General features: G+C 40.0%; 1 protein-coding gene across 3 annotated transcripts in view; it reads right to left on the bottom strand.

The window, feature by feature from the left end:
- Window positions 1-6,867, bottom strand: part of hif1al (hypoxia inducible factor 1 subunit alpha, like) — a 113,653-nt gene extending 106,786 nt beyond the window's left edge. For all 3 annotated transcript variants that reach the window (XM_034168651.1, XM_034168653.1, XM_034168652.1), the window contains exon 1: window positions 6,733-6,867. In XM_034168651.1, coding sequence (XP_034024542.1) covers window positions 6,733-6,791 — 59 coding nt within the window. In that variant the 5' untranslated portion in view covers window positions 6,792-6,867. The remainder of the gene's footprint in view (window positions 1-6,732) is intronic.
- Window positions 6,868-16,383: the final 9,516 nt, after the last annotated feature.

Here is a 16,383-nt window from a genome sequence, read left to right as displayed (position 1 = left end):
TTTCTGTGTAGGTGTTAATGATGGCTTTCATTTGGCTTTTCTGTATGTAAATCCCATTTCCTTTAGGCGGTTTCTTACAGTTTGGTCACAGACGCTGACTCCAGTTTCCTCCCATTCGTTCCTCATTTGTTTTGTTGTGCATTTTTGATTTTTGAGACATATTTAAGTTTTCTGTCTTGACGCTTTGATGTCTTCCTTGGTCTACCAGTATGTTTGCCTTTAACAACCTTCCCATGTTGTTTGTATTTGGTCCAGAGTTTAGACACAGCTGACTGTGAATAACAAACATCTTTTGCAACATTGCGTGATGATTTACCCTCTTTTAAGTGTTTGATAATCCTCTCCTTTGTTTCAATTGACATCTCTCGTGTTGGAGCCATGATTCATGTCAGTCCACTTGGTGCAACAGCTCTCCAAGGTGTGATCACTCCTTTTTAGATGCAGACTAACAAGCAGATCTGATCTGATGCAGGTGTTAGTTTTGGGGTTGAAAATTTACAGGGTGATTCCATAATTTATTCCTCAGAATTGAGTGAGTCCATATTTTTTCCCTCTGCTTGGACTAAAAAAGTAACCGTTATTGACTGCCACAATTTTTTTCTTGATTTCTTATAGTGTTTCTTAAAGCCAGAAAGTTGCCATTTGAAATGACTTTACTTTTGTGTCATGTCTGTGATCTACTTTTCTTCTACAAAATTAAACAACTGAATGAACATCCTCCAAGGCCGGTGATTCCATAATTATTGCCAGGGGTTGTACATGGCAACCTGTCTTTGCTGTCACTTGCGTCGCGCCCGGTGTGAATGCAGCTTGAGAGGGGATAAGAAGCAGAGCTGCCACTTCTGAAGAGGAGCAAAGCAAAGATACAACGAAGCAGTGGATCGAAGGACTGCTTCATTGGCTTCATTGGTTCAAGGTTCAAAGCAAAGGACTCGACTACGAAATTAGTTGTCGACGGTTTCAATAGTCGACGTAGTCATGACTAGTTGAGGCAGCCCTATTTTCAAATGGTGAAACAAGCCCCAGATTTTGCATAAACATTAATCGTAGACATTACTCTTTGGAAAAAACTGATTGGCCACTTGAATTTCCAACAGGTGGGCAGGTAGGGCTCAATTGAAGAATTGCACAGAGGTTAAAAAAAAAAAAAAAACGCTCCAATCATATTGAAAGCAATACCACATTATGTGGCTGATCACAAAGATTTGAAAAAGGTATAGTTTGGACTATCTGTGACTGAATGTTATGGAGTATAAACAGCAAGAATGTTGACAAAGGTCAATTTCAGTTTGCATAGGGCTCAAAAGTTAAAGTTCGATAAAACGTTTTGCTTGGTCTGCAAAGTAAAGGTCAAACAATCTCGACATCCATTGGATTCTATGACATGTGACATATACTCAACAAAAATATAAACGCAACACTTTTGGTTTTGCTCCCATTTTGTATGAGATGAACTCAAAGATCTAAAACTTTTTCCACATACACAATATCACCATTTCCCTCAAATATCGTTCACAAACCAGTCTAAATCTGTGATAGTGAGCACTTCTCCTTTGCTGAGATAATCCATCCCACCTCACAGGTGTGCCATATCAACATGCTGATTAGACACCATGATTAGTGCACAGGTGTGCCTTAGACTTCCCACAATAAAAGGCCACTCTGAAAGGTGCAGTTTTATCACACAGCACAATGCCACAGATGTCGCAAGATTTGAGGGAGCATGCAGTTGGCGTGCTGACAGCAGGAATGTCAACCAGAGCTGTTGCTCGTGTATTGAATGTTCATTTCTCTACCATAAGCCGTCTCCAAAGGTGTTTCAGAGAATTTGGCAGTACATCCAACCAGCCTCACAACCGCAGACCACATGTAACCACACCAGCCCAGGACCTCCACATCCAGCATGTTCACCTCCAAGATCGTCTGAGACCAGCCACTCGGACAGCTGCTGAAACAATCGGTTTGCATAACCAAAGAATTTCTGCACAAACTGTCAGAAACCGTCTCAGGGAAGCTCATCTGCATGCTCGTCGTCCTCATCGGGGTCTCGACCTGACTCCAGTTCGTCGTTGTAACCGACTTGAGTGGGCAAATGCTCACATTCGCTGGCGTTTGGCACGTTGGAGAGATGTTCTCTTCACGGACTAATCATGGTGTCTAATCAGCATCTTGATATGGCACACCTGTGAGGTGGGATGGATTATCTCAGCAAAGGAGAAGTGCTCACTATCACAGATTTAGACTGGTTTGTGAACAATATTTGAGGGAAATGGTGATATTGTGTATGTGGAAAAAGATTTAGATCTTTGAGTTCATCTCATACAAAATGGGAGCAAAACCAAAAGTGTTGCGTTTATATTTTTGTTGAGTGTATGTTACCCCGTAATGTAATAACCAAGTGTGTGAATAGTTTTAATATTCAAACCGTCTGAACTGTTAGCTTGTAGGACTGCAGGTTTCACGTCTCCTGTTTGTAACTGGCAACAAAGTGTTCTCGGTGAGAGAACAGAACTCTGAGTCCTAGTTCTCTCTGTACACTCATGTGAGTTTGTTTTTGTCTGTGAGAGGAATGTGAAGACTTGGCTCTGTGCACCAAACAGCTTCTGCTGACAAACTGTGGTTACTGTACATGTGAGACTGATCAGCTAAAAACAGCAAGGGAACAAAAACAAAAAGTGTTCATGTTTGTGATGGTGAGGTTTTATAATGAGTCTGTCTGAAAGCGAGCAACAGAAAACTAAAAACAGCAACACATTCTGAAGACTGACAAGGAGATAAAAAAGTATTTCTTTTACCAGTTCTTGACAGCACTACCAAGGGTTTGAGACTTGAAGTACAAAGTTCCTATGCAAATATCTCAAAAAGGGAAGTCCTTTGGACCAAGCAGTTCCAGCAATAACCCACCAGGGGGAGCTCCCCGCACACCCTACTAGAGTGCCTTGATTAGAGAGTGGCAGCATGAAGTCGAGAAAAAAAACAAAAAATCGGTCACATGACTCATGGTGCCAACTTGGGTTCAAAATAGTGTTCGCTGTTAATGTGTCTGCATAGAAATCCAGCTATTTGTTTTTTATTTATTCGCTGACAATGTCAGGTTGCTGCGCATTTGGATGCACAAATAGACACAACAAGGGCTTCAAGATGTACAGATTCCCTTCAGATCAGAACAGAATTTGGGAAAATAAAGTCAGCCGTGTGGGATGGAAGCCGACATCATCGTCAAAGCTTTGTGAGGAAGGTAAATTTATTGTTCAGTCTCATGTACAGTAAAACTCACGGAAACTGTCATCGTATAAATCAGATATTTGCAGTCACCGGACAAAAAAGTCCCAAAGTTTTTGTATTGTTTTCCATGTAATAAACACAGTATGTAACAGATTTTGTATGACGGATTTTTCGCTCACATCGGATAAAATGTCCCGTCCAATTGCAATGCATTTCCATTAAAAACCCCTCGCATGTGGAACCAGAGTCATTTCTGTGATTAAAAGCCAGACGTTTTTTTTTTTTTCAAAACTGTGCTCAGACTTGGACCTGCAGCCTGACGTGCACCTGTTACAACAGACACAAAAGGCTGTGATTTTACACTTTGCTGCTTTCAATCCTTCGTCTCCCATCATATTTGAATAGTTTTTACAGTGCGCACAGAGATTACATTTTGATAATGGATCAAATAGATTTGCCAGAAAAAAATTTCAGAGGAAATTTTGACCTGGTCATTAAATGAGGCATCCCGATTCAGGATTCCCATAGATGTTTGCCACCTCCTGACTTAAACTAATCTATTACATACAAATAACTAATTCTGTCTCTTTTATACATATAACAGATTTTTCGCTCACATCCGATAAAATGTCCCGTCCAATTGCAATGTATTTCCATTAAAAACCCTGAGCAGTCTGGACGTGCAGAAGCAAGTTGCCCCCCTTCACGGCATGTCTTTTTCCTGTTTTTTTCCCTCAGCCCCAACCCGTCTCAGCAGAAGACTGCCCCTCCCTGAGCCTGGTTCTGCTGGAGGTTTCTTCCTGTTAAAAGGGAGTTTTTCCTTCCCACTGTTGCCAAGTGCTTGCTCATAGGGGGTCGTTTTGACCGTTGGGGTTTTTCATAATTATTGTATGGCCTTGCCTTACAATATGGAGCGCCTAGGGGCAACTGTTTGTTGTGATTTGGCGCTATATAAGAAAAAAGTTGATTGATTGATTGAAGTGCTCTGACACTCGCCGATTTGAGGAATGTGGGACCGGTGTCATTTCTGTGATTAACTCATTGAGTGCCATTGATGCTTAAACGCGTCTTTTCAGATAGTAACACTCAGCGCCAAAGACGCATTATCGCGCCAGTTACATTTTTTTATGGGGGGGGGGGGTAATCAGCTGATCTAGCTTGTGTAAAAAAATTGTAGAGTTGTAATCACAAGGGAACCCATTCTGTGGGTGGTAGCAGTGTGAGTGTGGACCGAAGCGCGGCTCGCTCTCCACCGTTGTGCGGACGTCTTACGGTTGTACTGCTCCTAATCTGAATGGTTTCCACCTGGCTGTCTGTCAAACTGTGATGCAGTCGCGCTGCTCCAGTTGTTCCATCTTTTTCCTTGGAATGAAAAATCGCAGAGCACGCGACACACACCTCACACAAAGGCTGCTTACAAGCAAATGACGCAATCGACAGGCTCATGCAAGCACACGTGATTCAAATCCATCAGGTTTTTGAAAAAAATAAAAAGGTCCGATACCCCGGAGCCAGAGGGAAAAGACGTGCCGCCGAGAGAAGAGACAGACGGAGTCGCTCCCCTGACGTTTTTTTTTTTTTTTTTTTTTTTGGTGCATTATACAATAGGATCACTTTTCATAATGTTTGAGATGTCACTGAAGCAAAAACAATTATAATCAAAGACATTTTCTCCTTGAAATGTTGCTGAAATGTTGTTGAGTATATCTCATCTAAATCAATTCTAAAATTCACCAGTAATAAAATTATAAAGATAACTGAAGTGGTCATAATAAATATTTAAGAAGCTTAAAAGTTTATGAGCATTGTAAACACTGACACGATGGAGTTTGATGCGGAAGAGTTCAGAAAGACACGATTGGAATGGTTTGATTACCATTTACAGCTGGCAATGAAAGACTTGGCAGTTAACTTTGTGTTAAAGTCAGAACAAGAAGCTGCACTGAAAGAGATCTAACAGGGACAAAGAGACACATTCTGTGTGTTGTTGCTCCAATGAGAGCGGCACACTGAGCAGTTTCGCGAGCTCAATCTGTGGGCGTGAGCTATCCCACAGTGCTAAAATAGCAGAGATGTTGGTCCAATGAGAGCGGCACTCTGAGCAGGGTGGTGTAGTGTCCAGGGTAGAGAGATCTGCGCATTAGAGGTGGGCGGATCGATCCTAATATTGATAATATCGATACCAACGCTGGTATTGATAGTGAACATTCCTCGTGTAAAAAGACTGATACTCAAGCTTTTTTCTCTCCTGCACGCACTGACTACTGCGCACGCACATTCATCAAAGTCTACTCTCTATCTGTAAGAGCAGAGCTGCGCTGTGTCACACAACACAGACCAGCACATCCTTGTATTGTGGTTTGTCAGCCCTCTACCTCAGGAGATTTTAAGTTGTGTTGAGTGATATTTTTTGAACAAAAATGTTGAGTGTTATAATAAAGTATTATGTACAATGTTTGGCAAAATTCTGTCCTGTCTTTTGGATTCTTTGGATCTATGAAGCTTAAATATGAAAAAGTATCGGTATCAGTATCAACGGGTAGCTTATCTCCTCGGGACACCGGACCACCAGCTGGAAACGAGGCTTTAGATAGGACAAAACTGCACTATGCAGTTTCCAGCTCCATCAGCAGCTTTAACCTAATGTTACGTTCCAAACAACTTGGAAAATCCCAACTGGAAACTTTGGAAAACTGCATTTACTTGATGAACTTGAGAAATAATACGGATGCCTGCAGTAACATATTCAAGCTGTGATGTCACTGCAATACACACACACACACATATATATATATATATATACACAAGCTGTTAAATTCTTTTGATTTTTTTTTGTTTTTGCATTAGCTGATGCAACCTAACAATTTTTGTTTTTTGCACTACTTACATGAAATAATGTCACACACACACACATATATATATATATATATATATATATATATATATATATATATATATATATATATATATAGTCTGTGATTTTTTTTTATTTTTAATTGAACAAAAGAAAAAACATAAGAGGTACAGGCAGACAAACGATGTTACTGCATTTTTTGTTGTCATTGACGTCATTGTTTTGAATTGCTCGACTCTTTAATCCCCCCCCCCCCCCCGCGGTATCGACAATGACACAGTATCGATATTTTATCGATGTTTTAACTGTAGTATCGCGACAGTTCTCCAAACACGGCGTGTACACGACGCACGGTCTCACACACGCACGGTCTGTCGCTGAGTGCAAAAACATCTCACACAAAGACAAATAAATCCTCTCAGTCACAGCACAGATCTGCTGCAAACAACTTTATAAAAAGTCCGTCGAACGTTTTCACCAACACGATGGCAGATTTTTTTTTTTCTTAAGATTTATTTTCGGTGCAGTTTGATGGTTTTGCGCAGTAACGGACACGCGCGCAGAAGTTGCAGCGAACAATACCTGCGAAAAATCTTCAGATTAAACTCAGATTAAACGTTAGTCGAAAAGACACTTTACAGAATAAAACTCACCGTTTGGCCACAGGCGGCTCCGCTGTCTGCTCCATGTTCAACATAAACGATCCACTCATAAAATTCGATTGTTCTGGAACAGAGAAAATACACAGCACCAAGATGTCAACAGCGACAAGCTCACTGAACTAAAACATAACCTACAGTGATTTCCGGACCTTCAAAATAAAAGCCTCTAAACAACTTTTTCAGAAGTGTCTTTAAAAACTAGAGACATTCGTACAGTACTATTTTCCATGTAAAGTGCAGTATATATACATGTGTGGGGTAGGAATTTGGTTAAACCTTCATGTGTTTATGTAAACTGGGATACACAGTGGAAAAATTGGAGTTTGGCATTATATTTATTTAGAGGATGTGGCCAACAGTGACCATAAAAAGTCGGTAGCCTTCGAACAAATGCAACTACTGGTAAATTTTAAAGGTAGGTCAAGGTCACTGGACTTTGAACCCATGTGAAGTACTCCTCCAAGGCACGTATCAACAAATATGAAGTTCATGCAAGCAACAGTTGCTAAGCTACATTGCAGCGAACGAATTACGGACAGACGGACAACCCGGATGCTATATGACCTGCCGAGAAGGGCATTAAAAAAAACCTGTCAACAAAAACTATTGTGATCACATGAAACACAAAAATAAATGAATGAAAAAATCTGAAGTTTCTGCGAGCAATAGGTGCCGAGGTAAATTTCAGGCAAAGGATTTGACAGTTGTAACCACTGGTGACCTTGAAAAGTAGGTCAAGGTCACCAGCCTTCGAACCCATGCAAAGTACTCCTTCACGGCATGTACCCACCAAATATGAAGTTTCTGCGAGCAAGGGGTGCCGAGGTACATTGCGGCAAACAAATTTCAGGTGAAGGATTTGACAGTTGTGACTGCTGGTGACCTTGAAAAGTAGGTCAAGGTCACTGGCCTTCAAACCCATGCGAAGTACTCCTCCAAGGCATGTACCCACCAAATCTGAAGTTTCTGCGAACAATAGGTGCCGAGCTACATTGTGGCGAAGGATTGGACAGTTGTGACCATTTTGACCTTGGAAAGTAGGTCAAGGTCTCCGGCCTTCGAACCCATGCAAAGTACTCCTCCAAGGCATGTACTCACCAAATATGAAATTTCTGGGAGCAATAGGTGCTGAGCTAAATTGCGGCGAACAAATTGCGGCCGGACAGATGAATGGACAAAAATCTCCACAGAGAATACCAGGTCAGACTGGGAGAGCGGAGGGTTTTCCTTCACCAAAACAGATCAGATCTTGGCTTGCATCTCAGATGTACCTTCTGGCAAATTATAGCTGAAGTTTCAGGTCTTCTTTTTCAGAAAATCCTCCTCTGTACCACTTCATCATGAAGCTGTATAACTGGGGATACAAAATGCAAAGTTTGCACTGTGAACAAGTTCTCCAATCACAGCCACATAAGCCAATAACTTCTTCTGGGAGTCTTGGTGGCTTCCCTCACTCTTCTCCTTCTTGCACAGTCACTCAGTTTTTGAGAACTGTCTACTCCATACAGATTTACCACAGAATGTCATACGGTTTGTATTTCTTCATAATTGATTCAAATAAAGTCCAAGACACATATTCAGTGCCAGTTTTACCACCAGAGAGCCTCTTCCACAACTACCACAAAATACTCCAAGCTGTCATTGATGTTAAAGGGGGCAATACATGATATCAAGAACAGGGGTATGTCAGCTCAGTCTCACATTTTTTTTTTCTTTTTGTGTTCCCGTCACGAAATAAGTCAAATTTTCGTGGCAGTTTTTTTTTAAACTCACTATTACTAACCAACCATAACCCCCCCCCCCCCCCCCCCGAATGGATTTGTGCTCCCGTGACGAAAATGAGGCGCTTTTTGTCACAATATCACAAATCAAATCAATTTTATTTATATAGCGCCAAATCACAACAAACAGTTGCCCCAAGGCGCTTTATATTGTAAGGCAAGGCCATACAATAATTACGGAAAAACCCCAACGGTCAAAACGACCCCCTGTGAGCAAGCACTTGGCGACAGTGGGAAGGAAAAACTCCCTTTTAACAGGAAGAAACCTCCAGCAGAACCAGGCTCAGGGAGGGGCAGTCTTCTGCTGAGACTGGTTGGGGCTGAGGGAGAGAACCAGGAAAAAGACATGCTGTGGAGGTGAGCAGAGATCAATCACTAATGATTAAATGCAGAGTGGTGCATACAGAGCAAAAAGAGAAGGAAACACTCAGTACAAATCAATAGATTAATGTATATTTCATGCTGCTGAATCACAACTTGCCGTGAGACCGGGTTGGGTATGTACAGTTGTATTGTATGTAAAAGTTTGGGCACCCTTGATGATTTCCATGATTTTCCTTTTTAAATCATTGGTTGTTTGGATAAGCAATTTCAGTTAAATATATTATATAGCAGACAAACACAGTGATATTTGAGAAGTGAAATTAAGTTTATAGGATTTTATAGAATTATAGAATTTTGTCACTAATTCTTGAACATTGTTCTCAAGAATCTGCTGATATTGACTGGAATCCATGTGACCCTCAGCATTAACAAGATTCCCAGTACCTGCACTGGCCACACAGCCACACAGCATGATGGAACCACCTCCAAATTTTACTGTAGGTAGCAAGTGTTTTTCTTGGAATGCTGTGTTCTTTTTCAGTCATGCATACTGCCCTTAGGCTATTGATGTTGGTGGATCGAATAATTTCTTAACGATACCCGAAAAGAACCAGTTCCCGATACCCAACCCTAGTTGCAGACGTGTACTTTTTTGCCAAACAAATTGAATTCAAACCAGTCTAGATCTGCTTCAGAGTTGTTCTGCTGTACATTTAAGTGGAATTAATTTATTGAAGATTGTAGGTTGTAGAGATCTGCCGGGGGTATTTTGTTCCCAGTGTTGTATAGTAACGAAGTAAAAATACTTCACTACTGTACTTAAGTACGTTTTGGGAGACTTTGTACTTTACTTGAGTTTTTTTTTAAATTCAGCTTACTTTCGATTTGATTTGATCGTTTATTTAGTCCCCATGGGGGCAATTCAGGTGCACTCAGTAGTAAAAATTGCATTCATAAAACCACATCATACAAGTTCATAAAAACACAGCAGAATAAATATACAAAACAAAAACCAAGAAAAAAAAATAAGGTGCAAGTCAGTGTAGACTTAAGTACAACAGTGAGTCACTTTTACTTCACTACATTTCCGACCTTAAATGCATACTTCTACTCCGATACATTTTCTATGCGCCATGCCGTTACTCGTTACAAAAACAAAACACACACACACACACACACACACACACACACACACACACACACACACACACACACACACACACACACACACACACACACACACACACACACACACACACACACACACACACACACACACACAAAGTCTGTTTTCAACCAGAGACACCACTGATTACTAGTGACTGCAACGAAGTCAGGCCGATTTGTCATGAGGCATGTCCGGCAGTTGTGCACTTGCGGGGTGTTTGTCAGGAAAATGATAATTTCTCTGCATTGATTACAGACCTGCAGCGGGTCTGTAATCAACTTTTCTGCCGCGCGGTTTTGCTTTGAACCTTGAACCTTGAACCAATCGAAGCAGTGATTCGCAGGTCGAAGCAGTGCTTCGATCTACGATTCGTGGATTGATTGTTTTATTTCGCTTTAACCTAATTTTTCCCTGCTAAAACCCTGAAGAGCATATGTCTGTGAGTAATATTTAATATTTTTATGTTAAACCGACCTGTTATGGTCTTCTGAAACAGTTGATAGATGTATTTTATAACTTACAAACGGGACCGATGCTAACGCGTTAGCATGTCTATGGTGTTTTCAATGTTAAGTTAGCATTAAGCTGTTCGCATCAGCACGTTTGTGTTGATTTGTTTTCTGTATAATTAATGGCTCAACGTTCGTTGTCGTGAAAGAGTCAAATTGTAATTTTTTAATTTATTTTTATTCATATATTAATAATAATAGCAAAACCAATAATAGTCTAGATAATAGACAATAATAGTCAATAATAATAGACTAATAATGTTACAATTTAGAGAAAGAGACAAAAAGAACCCAATGAAACGAAACAACAGAAAAGATAAAACCATGTAACAATGAAAATAAATAAATACATATAGAAATAAATAACTGTTTCCTGTGAACACTAGTGAGTAGCCTACTCTGGTTTAGGTTTTGTTTCTGAAGTGTTTTTGTGTGATGTGCACAATTTTCAGTATTTTGACTAATACTACCAGTCATTTACAAGCCTAGATAAACTTTGATATATATATATATAAAAAAATCAGTCCGTTTTTGATTATTAACATTTACTTGTACTTTTACTTTCAATACTTGAGTACATTTAGCTGTACATTACTTCTCATACTTAAGTACAATAAATACTAGATACTTTAAGACTTTTACTTGAGTAGCATTTCACTCAGTGACTTGAACTTCTACCAAAGTAATTTTTTAAATGGTATCTGTACTTTTACTTAAGTGTGATTTTCCGGTACTTTATACCACACTGTTTGTTCCCTATATTATATATCATGTTGTTCAAGACTTTAACGCAGTTATCTTCTCATTGTTACCACATTTGTTTTCACTTAGAATCACAAAAGAATTATGTCACATTGTTGGCTGTTGACTGCGAGTGACAAGATTACAACACGCACCAGTGAGGTCATCTGCCCAATATGTTACACCATGCCCCCAAATAATAATCATTGATTTTACAGTCCCAAGAATTACAAAAAAAAAGAAGAAGAAAAAAATCAGTTTATGTCAACCACTAGCTCTGCCGTCTACATAAGGCAGAAATATGGAACATTAAGTCTGGCCTCCTCAACAAATACAGAGTATAACCTGAGTAGCCCATTAAGTGATAATCGCCCTTAACAAAAAAGGAAAAAAAATAAAGAATAATAATAAAACTGAGGGTAATATAATTCATGTTCCATGTTGCAGTTAAATGCATCTAAAGCACAGAGAGAGGCAGCGCCCTCTGTTTTCATCATGATGAATTTTACATGAACACTACAACCTGAATGAACACATATACAAACTTTGAACTTCAACTATCAAAAATTAATTTAACAACAACAAAATTTGGCAGTTTCGGTTTCACAGCCAAGCTGATGTTTATCACGTGGCCGTCATTCCTTCCGGCTCACATCCAGACTTTTAACAGCACACTGCTCCGATCGAGCCACCACCAAAGGAGGAGAAGATTTAGTGGAATATGTTACAGCGCTTTCAGAAAGCGCTGTAACTAGGTTTAAGGATATGATTCCTTCTTTATGTTCTCTAATGCCATATACCAACACAGTGCAGAGTAGCTACCTAAACTCTGTAAGTGAGATAGAGTGTCTCGTCAATAGTTTTACATCCTCATTGAAGACAACTTTGGATGCTGTAGCTCCTCTGAAAAAGAGAGCTTTAAATCAGAAGTGCCTGACTCCGTGGTATATCTCACAAACTCGCAGCTTAAAGCAGATAACCCGTAAGTTGGAGAGGAAATGGCGTCTCACTAATTTAGAAGATCTTCACTTAGCCTGGAAAAAGAGTCTGTTGCTCTATAAAAAAGCCCTCCGTAAAGCTAGGACATCTTACTACTCATCACTAATTGAAGAAAATAAGAACAACCCCAGGTTTCTTTTCAGCACTGTAGCCAGGCTGACAAAGAGTCAGAGCTCTATTGAGCCGAGTATTCCTTTAACTTTAACTAGTAATGACTTCATGACTTTCTTTGCTAATAAAATTTTAACTATTAGAGAAAAAATTACTCATAACCATCCCAAAGACGTATCGTTATCTTTGGCTGCTTTCAGTGATGCCGGTATTTGGTTAGACTCTTTCTCTCAGATTGTTCTGTCTGAGTTATTTTCATTAGTTACTTCATCCAAACCATCAACATGTCTATTAGACCCCATTCCTACCAGGCTGCTCAAGGAAGCCCTACCATTATTTAATGCTTCGATCTTAAATATGATCAATCTATCTTTATTAGTTGGCTATGTACCACAGGCTTTTAAGGTGGCAGTAATTAAACCATTACTTAAAAAGCCATCACTTGACCCAGCTATCTTAGCTAATTATAGGCCAATCTCCAACCTTCCTTTTCTCTCAAAAATTCTTGAAAGGGTAGTTGTAAAACAGCTAACTGATCATCTGCAGAGGAATGGGCTATTTGAAGAGTTTCAGTCAGGTTTTAGAATTCATCATAGTACAGAAACAGCATTAGTGAAGGTTACAAATGATCTTCTTATGGCCTCAGACAGTGGACTCATCTCTGTGCTTGTTCTGTTAGACCTCAGTGCTGCTTTTGATACTGTTGACCATAAAATTTTATTACAGAGATTAGAGCATGCCATAGGTATTAAAGGCACTGCGCTGCGGTGGTTTGACTCATATTTGTCTAATAGATTACAATTTGTTCACGTAAATGGGGAATCTTCTTCACAGACTAAGGTTAATTATGGAGTTCCACAAGGTTCTGTGCTAGGACCAATTTTATTCACTTTATACATGCTTCCCTTAGGCAGTATTATTAGACGGTATTGCTTAAATTTTCATTGTTACGCAGATGATACCCAGCTTTATCTATCCATGAAGCCAGAGGACACACACCAATTAGCTAAACTGCAGGATTGTCTTACAGACATAAAGACATGGATGACCTCTAATTTCCTGCTTTTAAACTCAGATAAAACTGAAGTTATTGTACTTGGCCCCACAAATCTTAGAAACATGGTGTCTAACCAGATCCTTACTCTGGATGGCACTACCCTGACCTCTAGTAATACTGTGAGAAATCTTGGAGTCATTTTTGATCAGGATATGTCATTCAAAGCGCATATTAAACAAATATGTAGGACTGCTTTTTTGCATTTATGCAATATCTCTAAAATTAGAAAGGTCTTGTCTCAGAGTGATGCTGAAAAACTAATTCATGCATTTATTTCCTCTAGGCTGGACTATTGTAATTCATTATTATCAGGTTGTCCTAAAAGTTCTCTAAAAAGCCTTCAGTTAATTCAAAATGCTGCAGCTAGAGTACTAACGGGGACTAGAAGGAGAGAGCATATCTCACCCATATTGGCCTCTCTTCATTGGCTTCCTGTTAATTCTAGAATAGAATTTAAAATTCTCCTTCTTACTTATAAGGTTTTGAATAATCAGGTCCCATCTTATCTTAGGGACCTCGTAGTACCATATCACCCCAATAGAGCGCTTCGCTCTCAGACTGCAGGCTTACTTGTAGTTCCTAGGGTTTGTAAGAGTAGAATGGGAGGCAGAGCCTTCAGCTTTCAGGCTCCTCTCCTGTGGAACCAGCTCCCAATTCAGATCAGGGAGACAGACACCCTCTCTACTTTTAAGATTAGGCTTAAAACTTTCCTTTTTGCTAAAGCTTATAGTTAGGGCTGGATCAGGTGACCCTGAACCATCCCTTAGTTATGCTGCCATAGACTTAGACTGCTGGGGGGTTCCCATGATGCACTGAGTGTTTCTTTCTCTTTTTGCTCTGTATGCACCACTCTGCATTTAATCATTAGTGATTGATCTCTGCTCCCCTCCACAGCATGTCTTTTTCCTGGTTCTCTCCCTCAGCCCCAACCAGTCCCAGCAGAAGACTGCCCCTCCCTGAGCCTGGTTCTGCTGGAGGTTTCTTCCTGTTAAAAGGGAGTTTTTCCTTCCCACTGTCGCCAAGTGCTTGCTCACAGGGGGTCGTTTTGACCATTGGGGTTTTTACGTAATTATTGTATGGCCTTGCCTTACAATATAAAGCGCCTTGGGGCAACTGTTTGTTGTGATTTGGCGCTATATAAATAAAATTGATTGATTGATTGATTGATTGATGTCAGATTTAACAATAAATTTCAAAATGTGCTGTTAGGAGGGGGCAGTTGTGACATTTTGGTGAAATTTTGCCCTGGAGACCCCAGATACAAACAATTTGCCCAAGTGAAATATTTACTAAGCAATCAGGAATGGCTGATGAATGCAATTTGATTAGTTTACGTATTAAAATTCTGGGGCCCGAGTTTCTCTGTGAAAGTGACCCTTACTGAGCAACGATAAACTGTGGCGACATTTAGCTTAAATTTTATTAAAACCATTAAATGTTCATTATCTCCACCAGGGATCATAATCTGGATTGTTACAGGATCCATGAAACATTTTTGCAGTGGCTCAGCACAGACCTGTTTGGCCTGTAGCAATGCGAGGTTTGCATACAGTTCCGTATCGATAGCAACGGCAAAAAAGTAAAAGCACATTTTTTTAAACCACCAAACAATATACAAGCAGTGGAAACCGTAGATAGATGACAGATAATTGATCAACAGGTTTGGAAGTGCAAACCCCAGAGGGGGCACAGGACAATTCAGTGCAATGTTTCCTTGGGTGTTTTTGTCTGTAAATATCTGAAAAGTCATTGTTCTGCTTACTGAGTCAAGACAAGTTGTGCAGCACTTGGGGTGACCAGATAAGATAAGATAAACTTTATTGACAGCTGGGAAAATCACTTGTTGCAGAAGCAAGATTTGAACAGTAGTAAAGAAAAAAAAAATATTTACATTAAAGAAAGGTGACTAAAGTATATTGCGATGTTTGCTGGTGGGTACATAAATACTGATGTCAACAGATTATGTGAAAAATATAATATAGTGAGTATAAGTATGTATAGATATGTTAAACTTATTGCACAGGATAAATTGCACAGTTGTGTATGTAATAAAGCATAAAATGTGACGGTAGACGTAGTTGATTCTGGTGATAGGCATAGTTTTTGCTCCATAGACCAGTTAGAAGATGTCAGACCAGATATTTCATGACAAAACACCCATGTGAAAAGTTAGTATCACAGCAACATCTCCCATGAGGGTGTGTGGTCACAACTCAGAGATCGATGACCTCCTCTGTGGATAATATTCTGCCTTGTTAGTGGACGTTGTAATATTGAGTGTGCCAGAAAGTAAAGTGGCAGGATGGAATTTATCACATTAACCCTCAAGCGACCAAGCTATTTTAGCCACTCATTGTTTGGCCACTCTACCATACAGACCTGATTGGTGGATTGCTGCAGAGATGGTTGTCCTTCTGGAAGGTTCTCCTCTCTCCACAGAGGAATGCTGTGGCTCTGGCAGAGTGACCATCAGGTTCTTGGTCACCTCCCTGACTAAGGCCCTTCTCCCCTGATTGCTCAGTTTAGACAGGCAGCCAGCTCATGGAAGAGTCCTGGTGGATCTGAACTACTTCCACTGATAAAATGGAGGCCACTGTACTCATTGGGACCTTCAAAGCAGCAGAAATGTTTCTGTACCCTTCCCCAGATTGGTGCTTTGAGACAATCTTGTCTCAGAGGTCTACAGACAATTCCTTTGACTTCATGCTTTGTTTGTGCTCTGACATACACCATCAACTGTGAAACCTTACATGTAGACAGGTGTGTGCCTTTCCAAATCATGTCCAATCAACTGAATTTACCCCAGGTGGACTCCATTTGAGGTGTAGAAACATCAAAAGGATTATCAGTGAGTTATCTTTGTTTGGGTTATCTTTGGGAGTTATTATCTTTGAGTTTCCTGGCAAAATCTTCCATGGAAGCAAGGTAGGGATTATGAGCATCACTGTGGAT

This window comes from Thalassophryne amazonica, chromosome 4 (genome assembly GCF_902500255.1).
Source record: "Thalassophryne amazonica chromosome 4, fThaAma1.1, whole genome shotgun sequence".
Classification (NCBI taxonomy): domain Eukaryota; kingdom Metazoa; phylum Chordata; class Actinopteri; order Batrachoidiformes; family Batrachoididae; genus Thalassophryne; species Thalassophryne amazonica.
This window is presented reverse-complemented; position numbering and strand designations above follow the sequence as displayed.